General features: G+C 42.3%; 6 protein-coding genes across 9 annotated transcripts; 3 read left to right on the top strand and 3 right to left on the bottom strand.

Annotated features, from left to right (window-relative positions):
* Positions 1-626: 626 nt before the first annotated feature.
* Positions 627-4,797, top strand: LOC120902562 (homer protein homolog 2). The gene is made up of 8 exons (XM_040311403.1): positions 627-767; positions 984-1,140; positions 1,231-1,362; positions 1,439-1,630; positions 1,728-1,909; positions 1,995-2,073; positions 2,169-2,462; positions 2,547-4,797. The coding sequence occupies exons 1-8, from the start codon at positions 763-765 to the stop codon at positions 2,655-2,657; spliced, it is 1,152 nt and encodes a 383-aa protein (XP_040167337.1). The 5' UTR covers positions 627-762; the 3' UTR covers positions 2,658-4,797.
* A 2,154-nt stretch (positions 4,798-6,951) lies between these two features.
* LOC120900185 (U4/U6.U5 small nuclear ribonucleoprotein 27 kDa protein) lies at positions 6,952-9,718 on the bottom strand. The gene is made up of 4 exons (XM_040306849.1): positions 9,583-9,718; positions 9,394-9,504; positions 8,782-8,883; positions 6,952-8,600 (listed from the first exon to the last, which is right to left on the bottom strand). Exons 2-4 carry the CDS (start codon positions 9,486-9,488, stop codon positions 8,339-8,341), a joined length of 459 nt encoding a protein of 152 aa, XP_040162783.1. The 5' UTR covers positions 9,489-9,504; positions 9,583-9,718; the 3' UTR covers positions 6,952-8,338.
* A 299-nt stretch (positions 9,719-10,017) lies between these two features.
* Positions 10,018-11,648, top strand: LOC120900182 (probable peroxisomal membrane protein PEX13). Of its 2 annotated transcripts, XM_040306847.1 has the most exons (4): positions 10,021-10,631; positions 10,715-10,945; positions 11,020-11,231; positions 11,310-11,648. In XM_040306847.1, the coding sequence occupies exons 1-4, from the start codon at positions 10,300-10,302 to the stop codon at positions 11,558-11,560; spliced, it is 1,026 nt and encodes a 341-aa protein (XP_040162781.1). In that variant the 5' UTR covers positions 10,021-10,299; the 3' UTR covers positions 11,561-11,648. The 2 variants fall into 2 exon arrangements, with proteins under 2 accessions (XP_040162780.1, XP_040162781.1); XM_040306846.1 differs by having other exon boundaries at positions 10,018-10,631; positions 11,020-11,648.
* A 249-nt stretch (positions 11,649-11,897) lies between these two features.
* LOC120900181 (4'-phosphopantetheine phosphatase) lies at positions 11,898-13,910 on the top strand. Its single transcript, XM_040306845.1, has 6 exons — positions 11,898-12,113; positions 12,323-12,647; positions 12,726-12,931; positions 13,004-13,146; positions 13,220-13,514; positions 13,595-13,910. The coding sequence occupies exons 2-6, from the start codon at positions 12,361-12,363 to the stop codon at positions 13,783-13,785; spliced, it is 1,122 nt and encodes a 373-aa protein (XP_040162779.1). The 5' UTR covers positions 11,898-12,113; positions 12,323-12,360; the 3' UTR covers positions 13,786-13,910.
* Positions 13,863-14,595, bottom strand: LOC120900184 (iron-sulfur cluster assembly 2 homolog, mitochondrial). The gene is made up of 2 exons (XM_040306848.1): positions 14,430-14,595; positions 13,863-14,348 (listed from the first exon to the last, which is right to left on the bottom strand). The coding sequence occupies exons 1-2, from the start codon at positions 14,450-14,452 to the stop codon at positions 13,949-13,951; spliced, it is 423 nt and encodes a 140-aa protein (XP_040162782.1). The 5' UTR covers positions 14,453-14,595; the 3' UTR covers positions 13,863-13,948.
* A 5,074-nt stretch (positions 14,596-19,669) lies between these two features.
* Positions 19,670-22,942, bottom strand: LOC120900180 (beta-alanine-activating enzyme). Of its 3 annotated transcripts, XM_040306843.1 has the most exons (6): positions 22,684-22,942; positions 22,049-22,618; positions 21,924-21,981; positions 20,532-21,794; positions 20,170-20,457; positions 19,670-20,096 (listed from the first exon to the last, which is right to left on the bottom strand). In XM_040306843.1, exons 1-6 carry the CDS (start codon positions 22,896-22,898, stop codon positions 19,698-19,700), a joined length of 2,793 nt encoding a protein of 930 aa, XP_040162777.1. In that variant the 5' UTR covers positions 22,899-22,942; the 3' UTR covers positions 19,670-19,697. The 3 variants fall into 3 exon arrangements, with proteins under 3 accessions (XP_040162777.1, XP_040162776.1, XP_040162778.1); XM_040306842.1 differs by having other exon boundaries at positions 20,532-21,981; XM_040306844.1 differs by lacking the exon at positions 20,532-21,794.

The following is a 22,942-nucleotide window of genomic DNA, read 5'->3' as shown; positions in this document are numbered from 1 at the left end:
TTGGTCAAACCAATGAAGCTGTGGAGCTTTCATTTTTTTCTAAGGATATTCAATTTTCCAGTCGTTTAAGCTTAATCTGTGGCGCTTGGGATGAGACCACCTGGACTAAATACACTTTGATTCTAGATTCCACCACGTGATCTCTTTAATGCACCTTGAGGCAAATGTAAACAACACCGTGTGTTCGAGCAGGTAATCGAATCTAATTCTAGTTTTGAGGCTAGAATAATTTAGACTAAAAATGGCAGGCTAGTTTTTTGTGTGGTTTTGTATGGCGTGTTTACATGATTTCAGCCTCCAACTGTCAAACTCCGTACAAAAAACTGACTAGAATCGTGAAGGGCCCCAATGACTGTAATTCCAAAAAAATTCGACAATCAAAGTTTTAATATAGCTAAGTTCTTTATTGTTTTATTTAATATAGTTCTTTGATAATACTTTACTTTTATTAACTATAGACATATGTATTTGATTTATAAAAAAATAATGTAAAGTTATTGCACATCGTGCGATAACGGCTAATTCAACAGCACATTCGTAAAAACACGCTGTTCATTGAGTGTCAAACTGGAATCAAACATGGCGCTCATGGGACTTCATGGGATTTCATGAACATACCTGACCTTCGCTCATTTTGGATGTGTGCAAGAGAAAAAAATTGTTGGTGGACCTGCGATTCAATATCGACAAATTTACCTTCGGGGTGGTGTTTTAGATCGACTCTCTTCATGTTAAAACAGTTATAGGAAGTTGTCCTGCACAATGGGGTAAGTGAAGATGTATTTTCCATCGCTAAAGCAATATTCGCATGTCCTGAAAGTAAGCGTCCCTCACGTCGGGCAAATGGTCCTAAAGGCAGAATAATCTGTACACCACCCACAAATGAGGGGCGAATTGTAGAGGAAAAAAGTCAAGGGGCGAGACGTGTAGTGCGTTCGGGCTTCGGAGATGTGCTGTGTTTACAGTTTTCTTTCAATTCGCAGGGAGCAACCAATTTTCACTTGCAACGCTCATGTGTTCCACATAGATCCCAAAACCAAACGCACCTGGATAACCGCAAGTTCGAAGGCCATCGCCGTTAGTTTCTTCTATGATTCCTCTCGCAATCTCTATCGAATCATCAGCGTTGAAGGGAGCAAGGTAGGCGGCGGCCGCAGCGGCAGGAGATATGTCAAATTTGATTCAATTTGATACCCCGTGCTAATGCTGCTTTCCGATTATGTTTAACAGGCTGTTATCAATTCCACTATTACTCCTAATATGACCTTCACTCAAACATCCCAGAAGTTTGGTCAATGGAGTGATGTACGTGCCAATACTGTGTACGGGCTGGGTTTTGCATCGGAAGCGGAACTTGGAAAGGTATGTGAAATCGTTGTACTTTACAATACAGTTGTACGAATCAACGAAACTATTGATGCATGATTTTTCGCTACAGTTTATAGTAAAGTTTCAAGAGGTAAAGGAAGCCACTAAGGACGCTCTCAACAAGGCCTCCGCAAATGGCAACTCGGCCGCAGCTTCGGCTAACGCATCGCCAATAACGGCTCGTGCTTCGGCCAATAGTGGCGATATCTTCGAGTCTGGAAACTTGGAGCCACCGCTAGCACCGGCAAGTACCATTTCGACAGTAAGTTTTCCAAGCGTATGATGTCCGGCGCATTGAATGGGCTTTTACCGATAGTTTGGTCTTGTTCTTCTAACGCTCCGCTCTTTGCTTTTTGCAGAGTTGTAAAACGGATAGCCCATCGCACAACAATATCAGTGAGACGAATGCTAACAATCTGAATAGCGAACTCAAGCAGTTGTCAATTAACAATACAGTATCGAGCGATGGCACCGTACCTTCGACGACAGAGCAACAGCTTAAATATGAGAACGAAAGATTAAAACTTGCATTAGCACAAAGGTAGGAACAATCGTTTAATGTTCGAAAGTATCACCCAGTAACGATACAACCAATGAGATTATTCTTTTTCTTTAATTTTTTGTAGTTCTGCCAACGCAAAGAAGTGGGAGATAGAATTGGCCACATTGAAGAGTAACAACCTACGATTAACGAGCGCTTTGCAGGTTTGTCAATTTTCCAACTTATCTAGCTTGTGTTGAACAACACTTAAAGCGACTTATACGATTTGATACGATTACGTTGTATCTTAACTTTCCAGGAGTCAACAGCAAACGTAGATGAATGGAAGCGGCAGTTGCACTCATATAAAGAGGAAAATCAAAGATTAAAATTACGCTACCAAGATCTGGAGGCCGGCAAGGGTGGAGCTGTACCTTTGGCTGGCGGTGGCAATGCGGCCGGTATAGCTTCGACCGAGCTAACCGAAGAGCTGAGACGTGAGATTGTATCGCTGAAATCTAGAATCGAGGGACTGGAGGCAGATCTTATGAACCAAGAAGTGGAACTTAAGGCAGCCAATAAATCGCTCAAAGATAAACAAAACGATCCCACGGTAAGTTAGTTTGGATTGGATGCATTGTTGTTATGGCATGTGCTGGAGTCGAAACTAAAACATTTGGTCACTTTTTGTTTACAGTTAAAACAGATGACAAATCTGTGCAATCAGTTCAATGCTCAAATAACGGAGCTTAGTGGCATTCAGAAGGAAATGGAAAAGTTGATTCAGGTCCAGCATAAATCTACTTGAGATATGAATGTGCCAAAAGCAACGTCTACGGCTGGCAGTTACTTTGCCGTAGAATACCAATCTCCCACTACGCTCGCAAGCGGTTGTAATTCAAACGTGAAGGTTGCATCTCTTCCAGGTAAAGGCATAAGTGCAGCAACTAGCGTGTCCTGTTATCGTACCAACGTAAAAATACCACCAATAGGAGAGTCAGAGCGCGTTGGTGCTACACAGCGAGAGGAACTAAACATCACTTCCGAAGGAAATTTGTCAGCAAAACGATCGGTATCACCAGACAAACAGTCTCTAGCTGGCACAGCGCTGCCCGGTGGAAATAGAACTGGGTCCACAATTGTTTTAATCAGCACAAAAATAAGCAACCCATCGGTAGCAAAACTAGGTTCTGCTGGCGGCGCATTAGGTGCAACGATAAAAACGACGGGAACGTTATACAATATTCCTTCGTCCCCTGTGGCAATCAACGATGAAGGCGATAATCGCAAACAGTCGATGCTCTGCCAAGAAATAGCCAAACTGGCTGGTGAAGAAGAGGGCAATGGTCAATCCGAGGCCCAATCCACCAGTAAAACCGCAACCATACTGGTTTCGAAGCACAAGACCAAGACCGGACTACCTTTGCTATTGAAAAAATCAAAAAAGTAACTATATTATCTCAACTCTGGCACGCTCTTATTCACACAAAAGCGGACAAATAACGAAAACTATAGAGGTACAAGATCGATTTCTGATTCGAAAAGCAGAACAGAACGGTAACAGTATTAGAGCATTTAGCTATTGTGTATTTCATCGTAATGCTATTTTAAATTTTTGTTTTAAATTATTCGCCTATTTTTACACACTCACGAAACATAGACGCCATTTCAGTAATGTTGCTGGTCCACCAAGATTCTACCATACTCACCGATCACGCGTCATGTCTCGAAACATGAATCGAGGTGAAACTTTGCCTGTTAAACAAACGGTCTCAAATCTCCAGTAATTAAAATGTACCAATCAACTATTTTTAAGCAAACAATGGCAGTACAATGCTAAACTCTCTCTCAGTGCACGATTCTTAAGTATTATTGTACTTTAGCGAAACATGATTTTAACATTTTAATGATTGCTGATACCTTGTCATCACGCACAATTTTAATTTCGATAGCAATAGCAATTTCCTAAACACAAACATTCCGCAAACGAGCCATGATGATTGCCAATATTTTAGCGCATTTGCTGAACAACGTTTTAGTTTTCAACCGACACTGATAGGCGTAAATCTCTCGGAACTGGTTACATTTTATTTACTGCCGTAACCTACGCAAGATGGGGCAATATTTTGCAGTAACGTGAATCTCGAATCGTTACAACAAACAAAAATGCCAAAGAATTTTGTTTTAAGTTTTACCCTGGACCTTATGTTACAAAACCGAAAATCTGAGCATATAGTTATTTTTTTTACCTACCGAGCAATGTCGTTTTAAGTTAGATTAGCTAGAGCCGAACAATTAGTTGTGCTTCAATTTATGCAGCTTAAAATAGACGGAATGTAAGTACCATACAAAAGAAAAGCCACACAATACTAGACCTATGTTTTAAAATTCCAGACGTAAAAGGTATATTAATAGCGCAATGATGATCAAAATATAAATGATAAGTGATAGTAAAGGAAACGAAGGATGCGTAGACGACGGATTGTGGACAGAATGAGCCAGACGTGAGAGAACAGTTGCGTGTTTTGCAAAGGAAACAGTATTTGAGGATATAATATAATAGCAAAAATCGAATACGAGTGCGACTACGAAATAGAAAAGGAAATAGTAAAAAGGCTATAGCAGTTGTTAAAATGATACACTCCACTCCATGCGTACGCAAACCTAATAGAAGTTTTGCCTATTACTGTGGTACAATTTATCCATTTATTATTATTATTAACTAATCTTATGATGATACACGACCGATCAGATAAGTCAGCAGAAGCGCGCTTACAAGCTTGCCTCCCCACACATCGATACAGACAGACACACAGCCACAGCCACAAGGGCAACCTCGTACAAGGAATGCAGTTGAATGGTATCAGCATGCTGCAATGAAAGGCAAACATTCACGTGTAATTATCATCATAAATAAACCATTGCGCTGATGATGCAGATCAACAGAACTACAGTTGAGTTTCGGTTCTCTCTTTCGGAGCGATCGTTATACACTAGAATTTGAACTGATCGAGCTGATCCCCTCTATATAATCCTCTCTTTAACATTTATCATTCGAAAAGTTTTGTTTTGCCGAATGCGGGGAAAGGATTGCTGCTAATTAGATGTTTGCAATGTCTAGATCTTACAGCCAGGCGAGTTGCGCAGTGCTGAATGTTTATGAACAAGTTTCCATTTATCCAAGGGCTAGTTGTATCGGTACACCGATATCGTTTGGCGGAGATGGCATTTAAAGAGAATGTATTCCTTGAGCATGTTAAACGTGAAGCACACAACCATAACGAGTTTGTTGTGAACAAGAAGCCTCAAACTTCTGCTACGCAATGTGATACGTTATCAGTATCCTTTGCAACAGCTCAACATATTCAACCATTTTATGGCTTTAATTGGCCCATTAATTGCGCGACGGAAACTACATTCGTTTAGGGGATAAGAAAAGTGGAACTGTGCGTGTTCAGAATGAATGCTATAGAGTGGAGGGAGTCTTACGAAAGCATGTTACAGCCAAGAAACTATTTAAATATATTTAAAAAACACACACACACACATATATATACACAATCTTTACTCCTCTGGGGCGGCACATAAACCAGAACAGAGAGAGAGAGAGAGGGAAAAACCATATAAAAATGAAAAATTAGGGAACTCTGGTATAGTAAACAAACAAGCAAACGAAAAAGTATGTTACTGATAATGCGCAAATACTCCTTTTTACAATAAATCGAAACCTGTTTGTCTACAGTATGTGAAAAAGCGCTACAACATCGTTTCTAATTGTGTGCAAGGTGATTCGACATAAGCTAACATTGAATAATTATTCATCGAGATAAGACAACAGCAACTTCAACAGAATCTCAAATCTTCCAGTTAAAAAGCTGGACGCTGAAATTCTGGGACCGAGTATCTACCTATTGGGGCGAGTATTGGGGACTGTACTAGGCCCGTCATGGGTTCAAGCCCCAAATAGACCGTGTCACCATACGTAGGACTGACTATCCTGCTGTGGGGGGTAATCCAAAAGTCACTGAAAGCCAACCCCACAAGGCACCCCCCTACAGGCAACAGGCCATGACCGACAACGGTTGTTGTGCGAAAGAAGAAGAGGAGACAACCAGACTGTCACTGTTAACCAGTTAACCAGACACTGAACCGCATCAAAAACCTGGACCTGGTGTAGGTTATTATGGATTTCCACAGCTTCCCGTCCGTGTCGGAATACATCCCGCAAACCGTGTACATGCTTGTACGATCGAACCTGGAGTATCTGGTGGTAAGTATGCAAGGATTGTGCAAGCTGCTGATGCGTGTCCTATCCTTACGAAGCGTACGGAAGCTGCACCAAAGCAAATGTAGCTGCTGTACCCTACGTACGTGATATTTCTCGGTTTGATGGGTGAGCTGTGGCTGTTTTTCCGGTTGGTATGCAGATGGACAGTACAGTTTAGTGATGGGAAAAAGGAAGTTTCCGTCGGAATCGATTCCGGCTAGCTCCGAAGTTTTTTTAGAATCGATTCCGGATAGTAGGTCCCGAATCAGGTTCCAGAATCGATTCCGGAATCGGCTCCAAATTCGAAATCGGAAGGCGCTTTGGAATTGGAATCGGTTCCTTAATCGGAATTCGGTTTCGGCATCTCCATAAGAATAGACGTTTGGATCCAATGATGCTATGTATTGATATCCTCAAATTCACTTGTAAACGATCCATTCTCATGCAGATTCCCGGACTGATTTCGCTTCTGAAACTTCCTATTTCAATTCAAGAACTGATTCTCATTGTGGAGCTAATTCCAATTTCGGAGTCAATTCTGATTACGGTACTGGAGCAAATTGGAATTCCCAGGTCGATTCCAATTCCGCAGCCGATTCCGGATTTGATTCTGGAGTTAACAGCGAGATCGACTTCAGAATCAACTCCAGAATCAAATCCGGCATCGGAATCGGGTAGGTTCGATTCCGAGCTCCCACCACTAGTACAGTTCTATGAGCTTGGTGAAGAGTATGAGCATGACCAACGGTGCAACGAGGGATAAGCTGAATGATTTCAGCTTAACCGTTATCATTACAATCTCTTAGAAATTACGAAGTAACGGCTTCCACATATATTAAAACAAAACAAATTATTTCCTTTATTTCTTCTTCATATTTCATTGGTTTGTATTTGAACCGGTTACAATATATCTTCTTAAATGATGATACAAAAGTGTGAGAAACGGAAAGAAAAACGAGAACAGGTCCTGTTCAAGTGTCGATACAGCACAGTAAACCTATTTATAATGCTTATATGCTACAGTTATGAGGTATATTTAAATTTGCTGGTATTTGTATCTATTGTTTTGTATTGTTTGATGTGAGTGTAGGTGTGGTTTTTTTGTTTGTGAGGTATATTAAGGACGCTACATGGCGATCACACGCACGGAACCAGCCCACGGCCAACGAGTGTCAGTCAGGAGCGGAGGGGATTAAACGGATAATTTATAACAGTTGATGTGCGACAGAAACTTGGCATGATCCATCCAAAATGCACTGTGGAAGGGTAGAAGAATTTGCCCAATTTATATAATCCCTGTACTAGAGTAATGCATGCTTTTGCTTTTGGCTTACACTACACCAACAGTTTCTTCACAATGCATAAAAAGTCTTGCATTTCCACACGATCTTTTCACTGTTAGAAAAGGCACTACGAATCTCACGTACCGTTGGGTGATGCTGTGGGAGGGAGGGTAAAGAACGGTAGGGGGGGGCAAGCAGTGCAAACGGACTCAAGTTGCTGTCGCACATCTGGGGGGTTGATGTATGTATGTTTGGAATCAGCTCATTGAGGAGCGCATTGGCCGGGGGTCACTCCCCGCGGTGATACGATGTAGCGTTTTGGCTATTGCAGTGGTGTGGTAAATTTTGTATATGGTGTATATGAAAATTAACTATTGCAGTAATATGGAACCCGTTGTTGCAGTTTGTTTGTGTGTTGTGTGAGGTGAGGTGATTAGTTGGTTGACTATTGTTCGGTTATGGAGGCGTCGCACCTCGTACCCAAAACCATTTGCGAACGGTCGCAGGCACGCAAGGCTGTTTGCAGTGAGTGGGGAGACATTTAAATATACCATCATGATGGTTAAACGTAGAGTGTTAAGAAATGATAAACGAAAAGGAAAAACGTTAACTGTAATGATGAAGATGATTAGTAGTCGGACCCGTACGGTGGAGAAACGACGAGCTTTGCCTGTAACAAGATGACGGCAAAGGCACGGATAAAGAATAGTTTGCAAAGAAAGTGTCAATGGGCTAGATCCACTAGAGTGCCATTTGAGGAGGGGAGCGGTCCTGAGTCGGTTAGATCTGCACCTGCAGACCCGATAGATGATGATCGAATGGCACATGTCAACAACGCGTGTGCCAGCAGCTCCACCAGAGGCAAAAGATGGCGGCTACGAGCTGACACTGGCTGGCAAGTGTTTCGCACCATCGTTCCCCCGTATATCTGCAATGCCGCTACGCAACAAAATCCAACGGCCGATTGAATCCACCCTTGCGGTTCATGTACTGTCGATATTTGCGCTTTAGTATGACGTGCACCTCGCCGACATCGTTGCCCTCCACCTTTTTGCCTTTCGTCGTATCAAAGCCACAGAAGCCCATCGTCTTAAGCATCTCCTGCTCCTCGGGCGTTTTGCCCTCGAGTTCGGATTCCGGTACCATGGGCTTCATCTGTGGAGCACGGCGTGACGATGACGATGGCATCGGTTCGTACGACCTGTGGCGAAAAATGAAACGGCGCAATGAAACGATTCTTCTTACAAAGTAGGCGCGCACTATTCTGATCAGAGATAGCGGAAGGTCCTTCGCAACGCTTCCGCTAGCTTCGACATCGTTCTTAATGCACTTCACTACGACGTTTTAGGACAACTCATACGCTACACTTCACTAATGTTCACCTCGATCTCGAACGCGATCTTGATCTGGATCGTGACTTTCGCCGGCCCCGATCTCGCTCACGGTCCCGGTCTCTTTCCCGCTCTGATGAGCGTTTGCGGTCCCTGTAAGGAAAATATAGGATTAAAAATTGTTTTTAAAACGCTCCACTGTATTTCAATTTTCAATTGCAACGGTCATCCTTAGCGTACGAAGCGTTTTACAGACCTAGCGTCCAAGCTGCACGGATAACACACCCAGTCTGGCCAACCCATGGAGCATGTTACGAGAATGTATCAGAAATAGGTCAATAAAGGAGTAGGAGTAAAATACATTCCCCCACACAAGTCAACCCTCCGTAATAAGTTTTAATTGCAAAAAAGTATATTGCATCGGAAGATGAAACGAGTTCCGAGATCTGAACATCAAAGGCAATTCTGGTTTAACCGACAGTTTCTAAAAGGGGTTGTGCTCATTCGCAAGGGTTGCTTGCATCCGACCCGCTTGATACCACCCCCGGCAGAAACTGCTTACATACCAGTAGACTGGAAGTTGGCCACCCCGTAGAATGGGCCAACGTACGCAAGCGCAACACGCACTGGAAGTAATGGGGACAACAAACATTCGCAACTTACCGCCCTCCGGATCGATCTCTTTCGCTGCGGTCCCTGGAACGCTTACGGCGTCTTGGCCGCTCGCGCTCCTTCCTGCGCTTGGGCGACGAAGGCATCTTTGTGGAGACGATGCTAGGGGTTGGGTTCGGATGTTAATATACTGGCCATTCTATGGCACGAATGCATCTTGTGCACAAATTTGGGACTTACCGCGCTAAAACATCGGGACACGCACAACCTAGCAGCTACGCCGGCATCGTATTCCGAGCCCCGAAGCCTTCCTTTCTTCTGACACTCTTCTCTGCTGCTTCTTCTTCTTCGCGTTCGTCTGTCTGGTTGTCAAGCAATCGGGCCAAGGTGCGAATCAAAAGGTTAGGCAGCAACGATAGATTTGACAGTCAATGAAGCGTTTCCTTCTATCAAAATGATCTAATATAAAATATATTCTTTTATTAAAGATCTCTTAAACATTATTCTACTTTCTGTTTAATAAAGAACACAATTACTTCCATTTATGCTATTTACTGCATTTTATATTTTTCTTAAAAGCAACGATATACATTAACATTTTATCCAAAAGAAACTGCAATAAAACATGGCGTTCGGTATCGTGATCAAACCTCGTGTTTAACGATTATTGAATGAAAATTTTGTTATTTCATTTGTTTATCAAAACGAATGCAAAGAAGATACTAAAATACTAAATAGAATTTTGGGATCGCGTAATGATATACAAAAAAAGACACTTTTTAATGTAATCAGCAAAGAAAACTTGCAACTGGCGTTAAGCTGTCAAACGGACAGAGAGCAAAGTCCAAGATCAAGTAGAAGAGACACAATAAGCAGAGCTACGGAAACATAGAAAGTGCGGAAAGATAACACAGTTCGCAAGTCGTAATTTGGAGCAGGTAACGAAATATTTCGGGCATGGCGACCAACTTTCGGAACACAACCCTCAATGAGGAACGAATATTTGGCAATACAAGTGGACTAAACACGTCAGCTGGAGTAATTCCTACGAATCATCCGCCACCTTTGCCACCGAGACCACAGTTTTCGGGTGGTGGGGGAGATATGATGTTCGGTAATCGGTATGGATTTCCTGGCCAATCTGGATATCACAGCTACAGCCCGTACGGAGGATATTCCTCTATGGATTATTATGGCCACAGGAGCTACGGTGGATATGGAGGGTACGGTCAAGGATATGGAGGAGGATACGGTAACCCCGGTGGTGGGTTCAATTACCCGGAACACAGGTTAGCACCTTTTACCCGTCAAACGAATACAACCTGGAACAACAATGGGCTATTATAAATGGATTTTGAACTTCCAATCTCAGGTTTATTCAGTTAGCCGAAGAAAGTTCGCGACCCGCCTTTCAGATCCTTGAATCGCTCGTCGGCGCAGTTGGCAATGTGGCGACGATGTTAGACTCTACCTTCTTTGCCGTCACCAGCTCATTCCGTGCCGTGCTGAGTGTGGCAGCAAATTTGGCGCACCTGAAGGGAACGTTTGCCCAGTTCTGGTCATCTTTGGCTGTTGTGCGAGCGGCCGTGTGGTTGTATAAAAAGTGAGTGGTACCATTCATTTGATGGAGGCAGTTTGTCAGAATAGGCTAACCTAGCAACATTCTTCCCTGTTTAGGATGCTGTACAAACTGAGGATAACGAAAACAGATCCCACGTTGGAGGCATTCAAAGAAGCGTTTAATGTATCTACTGGTAGCGATGTGAACGGTAACAACAACGGCAGAAAACATTCATCCTCACTTTTAGCAGCACTATTCATGGGTTTCATGCTCTCCGTACCCTATATGCTGATAAAACTGTTTGCACCAAAAGTCAGCGAAGATACTGGTAAGAGGTTTAGCATCAATTGCGCTGATTTACACGCAGCAGGATTGATACAATTCCCCTTTCTTTTTTCTTACCCAGCACTTAGCGATCCTGCCATGTGGAACAATCCAGTGGAGGTGCAGGCATTGCACAATTTCGATGCCTCCAACGCTCAGGAGATGTCGATCCGTGCGGGACAATCGGTGTTACTTGCGCCGAAGCAAATTCAAACCGACCGACATTTGCTGAACAGTGGATGGGTACTAGCGGCTACAGCCGATCGACGAACGTCCGGAATCATTCCATTAAACTATGTACAAGCGCTGAAACAATCTGTCGAGAGTCAGTAGATAATTAAAAATATTAGCGGGTCTGGTATCTTACAGTGATTTCAATAAAATGGCTTTTATTAACCAGCGACTTCTGGCCGATGTCTAATGCTTTGTTTTAAATGGGTTGCTTGGTTAATACCGATCGGCTGCTTTATTATTTGTTTTTTGGCTTCCTGTTGCCAATGGAAAGCAATATCAATCGGTCTCAATGCAACGATATCAAAACGGCTGCGATAAACAAACGTTCCAGCAGGACGGACGGTTAGTTTGCAACGGTCCAGTTTTATCGCGGCATTCGTTATCTTAGCAAAACATCATGATTTAATGCATAGTGGATTAGTTTGCTTTAAAGCATTCTAGACATAGGAGCTTTCAAGACGGGTAACAAATGAGTTTACAGATATGCACGTCAGTGTCGAGCGTGTACGACGTACAGGAGCGATGTATTCTCGCAAATAGTTCTAGCGGAGTTTTTTCGATTTGCAAAGCAAAAAGAATTCAGTAATAACACAGGAAGAGCATTGTATTAGGTTCATTTTGTTGGTGGCTGGCAGCACTTCCCCTTTGACGTGTGAGTGCGAAAGAGGGATAGCAAACGCGAGGGAAAGGGAGAAAAGTGAAACGAAATTTGGGATTGGGAGAAAGCGAGATGAGTTTATTTGGAATCCGATTTGTTGTTATATATACACTGTTGCGAAAAGCGAACTTCTCTACATCACCAAAATAGTTGCTTCAATGATAGTTACTGTGATTATTGCCTGTACTATTCGTTGTATATAGCTCGACAGAGAGTTGAAATAGCCGTAAGGAGAAGCTGAATGAGTGGAAACGGGAACATGGGCTCGACGGAGGCAAATCCAACTCCCGGTCGCTTCTCGCACTGCACCCTGTTGGCGAACGTCGATGCGTACAATCCCGATACGCTCGATCTTTATCAGGACCCGGAGGCGAATCGATACTGGTTCGCCTGCTTCAAAGACATGGTGCTCAAGTTCGAGCGGCAGGCAATGGCAAGTCAATCGAAGGATGCCAGCGCTGCAGCCCGTGCCCAATCTTTCCGCGAGCACTGTGCGGAAATGCTCGTCCAGCTGCAGGAGGGCACACGGTAATTGGGACGAGGGATGGGATGGGATGGGTGGTGCATTCTTAGCGCGCATAGCTCACCGCATTTGAACATTTGCAGAGAAACGCCATCATTGGGTATCAGAAACCTGCTGGAGGTAATCGAAAGTGCTCTCCGAAAGTTTGGCTTCGATGACCCTTGGAAGGAACAAAAGACGATCGAAAACAAAGCATCGATCGGTATGCTGAAGCCGCGATTGCAGCAACTCGACAGCATAGCCTCCCGGAGGGAAAAGTGGACGGAGATTGTACGTGGTGTACTAGCTGGTATGGATCGAGAGATGAAGGGCTGTTGTGGGGCAGTAGAATAATGCCCTTTCGTTGATGCTCAAATTCCAGGTAATATGTTCGATTGGGGCGCCCAGGCTGTGACAAAAATTTTAGAAACAAACAATGGATTCGGCCTACAGCAGGCTCTAGATCGGATACAGAAAAGGCCCTGGTTAATCGACGACCTAGACGGGTGGCTCGACAGAATGGAGGTAAGAATTCGATGCGTACAATAGCAGAAAACATTTCTCGCATGAAATTGAAAATGAAAATGGAACCTTTTAGCACGATCCACCACACCGCTGTGCGACGATTTTCACTGACAATGCGGGCATCGACTTCGTGTTAGGGATTGTGCCCTTGGTTCGCGAACTGTTGAAGCGCAACACGAAGGTGCTGCTGTGTGCGACCATCAATCCGGCGATAAACGATATTACGTACTCCGAGCTAACGAAAGCTATTGCCGATTGCTGCGAAGAGTGCGACATACTACGAGACGCCTACAGCAAGGAACATCGGTTGCTGCTGTTTGGCAATGACCAAATCGGACCCTGTCTGGACTTTAGAGTGCTTTCAAAAGGTAAGAATGTGTCGAAGAGCGTTATTTAGCTTTGCATAACCATTACCGATAAACTTTACGCTCTCTATTTCCCATGCTAGATTTATCGGACGCAATCGAACAAAACGACGTCGATTTATTGATAATTGTCGGAATGGCTCGTGCATTGCATACCAACCTGTACGCAAAGTTCGCGTGCGAAACATTCAAACTGGCTGTCGTAAAGAATGAATGGTTAGCTAAACGGCTAGGTGGCGAAACTTTCTCCGTGGTATGTAAATACGAACGGTAATATTACTTCAAATGTTATGACCAGCCAAGGATCGGCCATTCGGTCAACGGATCGAAACCATGAAAACATCAATGAACTGTGCTGAAAGAACTAAAATAAATATTGAACGCGTTGATTATATTTTACATTACTTTTTAAAACATCAATATTTACACCTTAGGGGCTAGTCCAATTTCACCGTGAACGAGGCACCACACGAGCATCCTTGGTCCGCTTTCGGATTGTTAACCACACGAAACCCGGAGCGTATCAGCTCGGTGTGGTAATCGATGGTAGCCCCGGACAGGTACTCGATCGAAGCACTATCGATGGCCACCTGCACACCGTCACGGCTCACGATAATGTCATCTTCGCCGAGCTGCTTTTCAACGGAGAATTTGTACTGAAAGCCAGAACAGCCTCCTCCCTCTACCGCAACACGAAGAAACGAATTTTGTTTGCAAATCTCCTTCAGCCGGTTGATGCAGGTGTTGCTCAGCTGCACCGAGCTGGCATCAGCTGCATTTGGTGCCGCGCTCGACAACAATCGGCGTTGAAGCAGCGACGAGAAGCACAATCCAATGCTACGCGGAGATTGAAGATCGATAGATAGAACAAATGAACGTCGCAGTTATTCGTTAGGTGATTTTCACTTCCCGACTTACCGTCTCTGCACGATTGCGTTCATTTCGATTCGTTTTTGCTGCGCAAATGTTGTGTTTATCTACACGATACTCATCGTATTGCGGTACAAAATTGCATAAGGTGACTGTTTATTGCGCCGGCCTGCAATGACCATCTTTCGCGATGGAAAGTTTATTTTGATTGTTACGCGCACTGTCATCAACGTCACCTAGCACACACTATGGTCGACTGAATGGCCAAAATTACAGAAAGATTGCCCAAAATAACAGTTGCATAAAGATATTTCATGGGTTCGAACATTCTCAATTATCTTTTTGGAATAGAAAATGATCTGTGAATACATTTATAGTGTAATATACACGGTTTTTTTTAGTTTTTTCACAAGGAGTTTATTGTAGAAGGTCTTTTCCCAAAGCTTATTTCTTTTCTTTTCGTTTGACAGCTCGCACACTGTCACTTCTTCGGACATCGTATTTGTCAAAACCCAAGATGCTCACAAACCCAAGATTACTATAAACTCAAGATGTTTACAGCTCGGCCTTTCCTGACATGATAAATTGCCCTCAATTTACTTATAGACTAAGTGTTGCCAAAGATACGCAAAAGGAAGTCAATCACTGCCCGGGATCGGCACAATCCACTTTCTCAACTTATTCGCCTCCAACACTCCGTCATAAGGAAGTTGGGTCTGCTGGCACCCATCGATGTCCCGAACAACATAACGATCGTTTGGAAGCCGTCTGTGTATGACATAGGGGCCCTTGAATCTAGGGATAAGCTTTTTGTTTGAGTTTACCGTATTATCTACGTTTCGTATTACCACAAATTCTCCTTCTACAAATTCAGGGGCTGGTTTACATTTCGACAGGTGTTGTTGCTCATTAACTTGTTGATGTTTCATTATGTTAACTGATGCTTGTGATCGTATACTATTTAAATCTACTCTTGAATCGTTATTTATCTCATCCAAATGTTCGGTTAATTCATCGATCACTGGACCTCTCTGTTCAATGCCAAATAAAAGAACTGACGGAGCAAAATGTGTAGATGTGTGAGTAGTATTGTTAAGAGCATACTCTACGTTAGGAATTTGAGCGCTCCAATCCGCATGGTCTACCGGGTTTGAAAGTTTGCTCAGTACTGGTCGTAGGACACGATTCACTCTTTCAACCTGTCCGTTCGCCTGAGGTGATCCTGTTGCATTTAAAATGTGAGTAATACTACGCGACGTTAGGAAATTTGAAAAAGAATCAGATGTGAAACACGTTGCTCGATCGCTAATGATGCGCCTAGGGCGGCTGTAGTACATAAAATATTGCTTGAGAGCATTACAAACTTCACGTGTGTTTGTAGATATCGTAGGATACAGCTTTGTAAATTTAGTAAAACTATCTATTACTACCAGTAAGTGCTTCTTTTTTGAATGAACAGATGGTAAGGGGCCTAAAAAGTCAATGTGCAAAGTATCGAATGGAATAGGTGTTTTAGGTATACTGAATAAATTTCTATTGTTAACTCTTGCTGGTGCAGAATACATTACACATTTCAAGCAATTTTTTATGTAATTAGTGATCCTTGTTTTCATTTGAGGGAAATAATAATACTTGGAAATCTGCATGTAACACTTGTCTACGGCAAGGTGTCCTATTTTTTCATGAATGTGTCGTATTAAGTTATTGATCATTTCTGATGGAACATACATCTTTAATTGGCTTGTTGGTGATTGTTTGAATACTACTCCATCTCGGATTGTGAAGCCGCTCACTCCTTTAGATTCTATTTCAGTTTTTAAAGATTTAATTTCAACATCACGTGCTTGCGCTATACGTAGTTGAAAATCTATATCTAAGTCATCAATTCCTGCAACCTGTTCTAATCGACTAAGCGCATCTACATGTGGCATTGAAGACCCAGGGCGATGATGCATGGTGTAGTCATAATCTTCAAGAAACAAGGACCAACGAGCTATTTTTGCTGAAACATTCCGGTTTTTTAAAGTTTGTACCAAGGAGTTACAATCTGTGATAATCTTAATCGAAATCCCGTGGACGTAAGTATGGAACCGCTTCAGTGAGTAAATTACTGAGAGCGTCTCTAGTTCGTAGCTATGCAATTTAGCTTCATCTGCTGATGTTGTTTTAGAGAAGTATGCTATTGGGTGATACTTTCCATCATTTTGTTTTTGTAGTAGTACAGATCCAAAGCCTAAAGAGCTTGCATCACAATGCAATTCAGTCTCACGGCTTGGGTCATAGATCGATAAAACAGGTGATTTTATCAGTTCATTACGTAATGTTTCAAAAGATTTTAAGCAGGTTTCATCAAAATCAAAATTTACTTTATCTTTTAATAAGTTTGTTAGAGGCTTTGCTATGGTTGAAAATCCTGGTACAAATCTACGGAAAAATGAGAACAATCCTAAACATTGTTGAACTTGTTTTTTAGTCTTTGGAACGGGGTAATTCTTAATTGATTTGATATGATGGTCGCTAGGAAGAATGCCTGATGCATTAGCTTTATACCCGAGATAATTCAACTCATTTTGAGCGAATTTGCATTTGTCCAATCGCAGTTCTAGACCATTTTTGCGTAAGGTGTATAAAACTTTCCCAATCAATTCAATATGATTGTCAAAATCATTCGAGGCTATAAGAATATCATCTATGTACACCACCAACTGTCCACGATCAATGAATTCACGGAGTATTGAGTTGATAAAGCGTTGAAATTCTGCTGGTGCATTTTTCAGCCCAAAAGGCATGCGCGTGTACTCGTATTGTCCATCTGGAGTAACGAACGCTGTGTATTTTATAGATTCCTCTTGCATGGCCAATTGATGAAAGCCACTCTTGAGATCCAGAAGCGTAAAATACTTCTTGTTTCCCAGATGTTCAAGGCAATTGTCGATAAGGGGTAATGGGAAATTGTCTCGGATTGTAATTTTATTTAATGGCCGATAATCAACGCATTTACGAATTTCACCGTTACGCTTGCGAACTAGAACTATTGCTGAGGCGTATGGAGAGTTACTTGGACGGATGATGTTCTTTTCTAACAGGTTTTTTACTATATCTTTGACTTTAGCTCTTTCGGCGAAGGACAAACGTCTAGGTTTGGTAGAAATGGGTGTATCGTGTTCCAAATTAATTTTTACTGAATAAGCTGGAGAAGTGACTTCTTCAATAGGAAATTTGTGATAATTTTGAATAACTGAATTGCTTACTAATTTGATTTGATCTTCCGAGAGGTTAGTACCAATATCAATCACACTAGATTCATCAGTAATCTCTATCATACACAGACTCCCAAAGGTGTCGTTGATGTCACATAAATCACGCTGTTTAGAAATCGGCAAAATTGGCATATTGTCTTCCCCCGAGCCCACGATAGACTTCCGATGTATGTTTAGTGTATGGAGCTTTTCGATTATATTCTGATCTAGATAGCTAACCCTGACATTTTTATTCAAATCTTTAAGTTTTTTCATGTCATAAACGTATTTAAATTGGGTAAGGTGTATTTTAAACTTCCGCAATGCATCCCTGCCTAGAATCAGAGGCCATGCCATGTAATGTTTGGGTAGAATGATAAAAGGGTGTTCTATTGTAGTTCCATTAAGTGTGATACGTAATTCAAGTTTTCCATATGATTTGAGCTCCTGGCTACCTATTCCACGCATATTTGAAGGCTGTGGCTCACCTAAAAAGTTTTCCGGAAGTAGTCCTGCATTGATAAAGCTCTTAGGACTGCCCGTGTCACAAAGAGTCAATGATTTTAAATTAGTGCTCCATACATCATTACATTTATAGGCAACACTTACCTCCTGATGCGCATTCATCTTAACAATGGTTTGGTTATTGTGAGGTTCTTCCTCTTCCGAATCGATAACGTGCATGGTTGCTGCAGCTTGTTGTACGCGTTGGGGGCAGTTTTGATATATGTGGTCTTCTTTGTGACATCGAAAACACGAACCGGGTGGTCTGGCTGGTAGTCGACACTGATTCTGTGTGTGTCCCATTTTTCGGCAATTGTAGCATCGGGGGCTGCATAATTCTCCTTACTAATGTCATGCTGTTTGTTGACAATTGTTGACGTAACAGGAATCAGAGGAGCAGTAGCACGATAGGTCTCGTATTTCTTCAGGAGTTGTTTTAGTGTATCCATTGAGGTAGCTGCGAAGCGCACAGACGCCATGTTTACGGGGTCGCCGATTCCATCAATTATGATGTTTATCAATTCTTCTTCATCGATGCGTTTTCCGGCGATTCGCTGCATCTCAAGCACATACTTCGTTATAGTTTCATTGCGTGCCAATCGTCGCGCTCGCAATTGTTGGTAGATTTGCTCCATGGACGTTGTCTTCACAAATGCTTTGTGCATTTCCACCTTCAGTTTGGCATAAGTATTGATTTCAGCAGATTTGGCCAATAGTGCTGCAGTTCCAGTGAGCAGCTGGCGCGTGTTGTAGTATTTAGATGTTTCATTCATATTGTACGGCTCGAATACACGCTCCAATTCCATGAACCATTCATCCACACTTTCATCATTGTCACCGCTAAATTTCTCCAGAAACTTGTCGAAACCCATAAAAAGTTGCGGTGGTGTATTCATAGGTTGGAATTCAAGGGCAGCGATTTGTTGGCGAAGCTCAAGAATTTCCAGTTTGGTACGAAGAGCATGAATTTCATCACGGTCGCTCATGATTGCTACACTCGGCGTTCTTCCTACATCACTGGCTGTATCGGCATTGTTTCCTGTATCACACATGATGACAGGTGCTAGCTTCATCTCTCCCGCTTGAGATGCTTCGGGAATCTCATCGCGGCCATCTTGCTTTTCACTGCGAACACATGGCGGTGCGTATGGTTCGAACAGCTTTTTTATGTGCGACATTGTTGCTGTAGGTGGCACTTCAACGCCATTACTTTGTAACGTACACACCATTTCCTCCTTTGTCGGCATGTTCTGAGGTGAATCCCACTTCTGAGTTGTAATATACACGGTTTTTTTTAGTTTTTTCACAAGGAGTTTATTGTAGAAGGTCTTTTCCCAAAGCTTATTTCTTTTCTTTTCGTTTGACAGCTCGCACACTGTCACTTCTTCGGACATCGTATTTGTCAAAACCCAAGATGCTCACAAACCCAAGATTACTATAAACTCAAGATGTTTACAATAGCTATTGATTTTCTTTTCATTTCTCAGTGGATTTACTAAATTTCTCGTAAGATCGATCGCTCTTGCGAAAATGAATGAGATTGAATTAATGTCTGGTTTGTTAATTCCTTGTACTAAATATTCAACAGTATTTCATACAAAAAGTTATCTCTGCACCCGACAAACACCTTTTTACCATACCCTACTGGTGATGCAAATAGCTCACCGTTCAATTTCATGCTGGAAATAATGCTATTTTTCGCATCACTACTATCGCGAGTATCGATTAAATTAATCCATCCCGACGTTGTGCAAACCACGAGATAGCCTTCTACTAACAATGGAGTTGCGTAGATTTGTGATTGAACTTCAATTTTCCATTTTGTAATGAGTGTGTTACTGTTTGTAGGTAAATATTCTACACAGTGGACATGCCGATCGTAACAGCCAACGATAAAATCTACTCGATCGAGGGGATATTTTAACATGACGAGCGATGAAAACACATTGCCAGGAAGGGAATGGATCGTTAACTGTACCACACAGTAAAAAAAAAAACTAATTAATTGTAGGACACCTTGAACATATCCTCTAATAATAACTTACCTCGGTTCCTTGTTTTGTTTCGTATATTCCTAGTGTACCATCAACGCTACAACAAGCGATCTTGTTGTATTCTGGCAGGAAGGTAGGAGTGCTAAAAATTGGAACACTGCGCTGCGTTGTTCTTTTCCACGCCAAACACCCTGTTGCTATGCTGATTGATGCAATGGTACCGTCCAGAGTAGCAACCAAGACAAATTCTGCCCCATCGCCTCCCAAAACTATCGGTTGGCACAAAATTGGTTTGGTTCCTATTCGTATCTTCCATCGGAGCGTACCACTACGATTTCCCTACAAAGAGAAGTTAACATTATGTTATTTCTGCCCTAAAATTCTACAATCCATTGTGTTATTGTGTGTCTTACCCCTGCAACACAATGCAAATTGTTTGAGGTGCTATAGCTCCCAAAGATGATTACGTTTGTTTGCGGTACTACAAGTGGCGCACATTTAATCATTCCTCCAGCGTCGTACTTCCAAGCTATACTCGCGCCTTTCCACGGATTGAAGCAGTACAAAAACCCATCATAGCATCCAACAATACCGTACACATTGGCCTCGAGGGTGAAAAAGTTGACCGAGCACTCAATACGGTCGGGGAACAAATGGTGTGAAATGATCGCATTCGTCTCGATATTGATCGTTACCAGCAATCCCGCATGACTGCCGACGCTCAATATTGCCCCAATACCCTGGCAATATATTATTGAAGCACGAGAATCGATACATTTTTTCAAATCGTATTGACGCTCGATTGATAGAAGTTTTTCCGCCGGGTTTTGGATGGTAACATCGTCTTGCAAGCAATTACTATTTGAAGTTGCAATTTTGGATTGTATATAATCGATTGCTTTTTCCAATGGAATCAACGGATCCAACAGCAATGCCATCAATCCTGGTAGTTGTATCTTAAAATGCTCTTCCAATGTAGCATGCAAACAAATGGCATTGAAAGATGTTCCTCCACGGTCCATAAATGATGAGTTTGGTTTCGGTTTTTTGGTTCGACCACTTTCTATAGGTTGGCTTTCGTGTATGATCCCCATCGCATTTAGCTCTGCACAAAAATAATCCACCGGAGTGATACATTCCTTGATACGAGATTGTTTTAAATTCTCAAAAATGACTCCTAATCCTTTTGGACAAATTTTACCATGGGCAGAAAGGGGAAATTGTTCAATGCGATGTAATTCGTCTGGAAGCATTTCTGCTCTTAATTTGGCGCGCATTATGCTCCATAGTGCTTCGCGTAAAGAGGAATCATCGGTGTCTGACTTGAAGTATATTACAAGCTGATTAAGCTCCTCAATAAAGCATGATGCGCACTGTTCAACTGATGGATGAGTTTGTAACACGGCTTCCAATTTCGGCAAGCTTATTCGACATCCAAAACGTTTAATTGTTCTGCTACATCGTCCACGATAATAATAATTGCCTTCTTTGCTAAGTTCTACCAAATCTCCTGTCGCCCGGAACACAACATCAGGCATAGTTGACAATGTATCATCATCCTCAGACATACCTAGTATCACACATTTCCGGGAGCAGCTTCCAATATACAATTGACCTATTTTAGATCCATTTGCCAGATGATCCGCTTGCACACTACCGTCGATTTCATTCCTAATCTGTAGAACGATTGATTGATCAAGTACTTCTCCTAGAGGTATGTCAGTCTGATTGTCTTGGCTTTGAACTTTTTGAATCATGCTCCAACAGGAAACCTCCGTTATCCCATAAATATTATACACACTTACACGACAATCAGCTGCACGTGGCAATACCGGGAAACGTTCACCACCTAGTACAAGCGTTCTGAAAAAGCAATAAGAGATGATTAATCATCTTATCTGTTGATCATAGAACTAATCGGTGTTAGTACCTGAGCGTTGTTTGAGGACCAAAAATGATGTCCAGCATGTCAGTTTTACTCCAACGTGTGAACATAGAAGGCGTCATTTGCATAAACGTTATTCCAGGAAACAGTACACCCAATAACCGTTTTGGAGATAAGCGTATAGAATTATCCACCATTACGAGGGTAGCGCCAACTCGCAATCCCATGACAATATCGAGAACAAATGGATCAAATGTTGGAGGCGAGCATACAAAAATTACGTCACGATCACTCAATCCAAATCGATTGTGAAGTGATAGCACGTTTGGCATTATGCAGGTACTTGGCACGAGGACTGTTTTGGGAGGCCCTGTCGAACCGGACGTTCTTATACAAAATGCTACATCACGATAGCTTTCCGTGCTAGTTACGCTAAGGGAAAATGTAAGCGGCATCGTAAAGATGCGTATCCCGACCAGCATTTGCAAACCATCATGCGTGCTATTAAATTCATAATCCTGCAAGAAGTATGCGGCACAAATATCATGGTCAGGCGATAGCTGTTCATCCCAGGATTTGTCAATGCAGTAAAATGTGTTGCCCGAGATGATGATGCTGCAAACAGGCAACTAAGTAAGTGAAAGTATCAGTGCTGTATGTTTGTTTTTAACGTGTCTTACCCTCCTATAACAGCAATTAGCGCTGGGCAATGAAACAATTGAACGCCAACAATTTTTCCTTCCAAATTCTGTTCCTTCAATACTCCTGCTATCTTCAGCATATTTTGCCATAGTTGATCGTAGGTTGCCTCAAAGGCAGTTTCTTTGCACGTGTAATATTTGATAGCAATATTCTGGCTAAACGTTTGAAAAACTTTTCTATCGAGAAGTTCCATGGAGAGAATTGTTTGTTTACATTGTATTCTGCCGGACTGTTCAG

This window comes from Anopheles arabiensis, chromosome 3 (assembly GCF_016920715.1).
Source record: "Anopheles arabiensis isolate DONGOLA chromosome 3, AaraD3, whole genome shotgun sequence".
Classification (NCBI taxonomy): domain Eukaryota; kingdom Metazoa; phylum Arthropoda; class Insecta; order Diptera; family Culicidae; genus Anopheles; species Anopheles arabiensis.
This window is presented reverse-complemented; position numbering and strand designations above follow the sequence as displayed.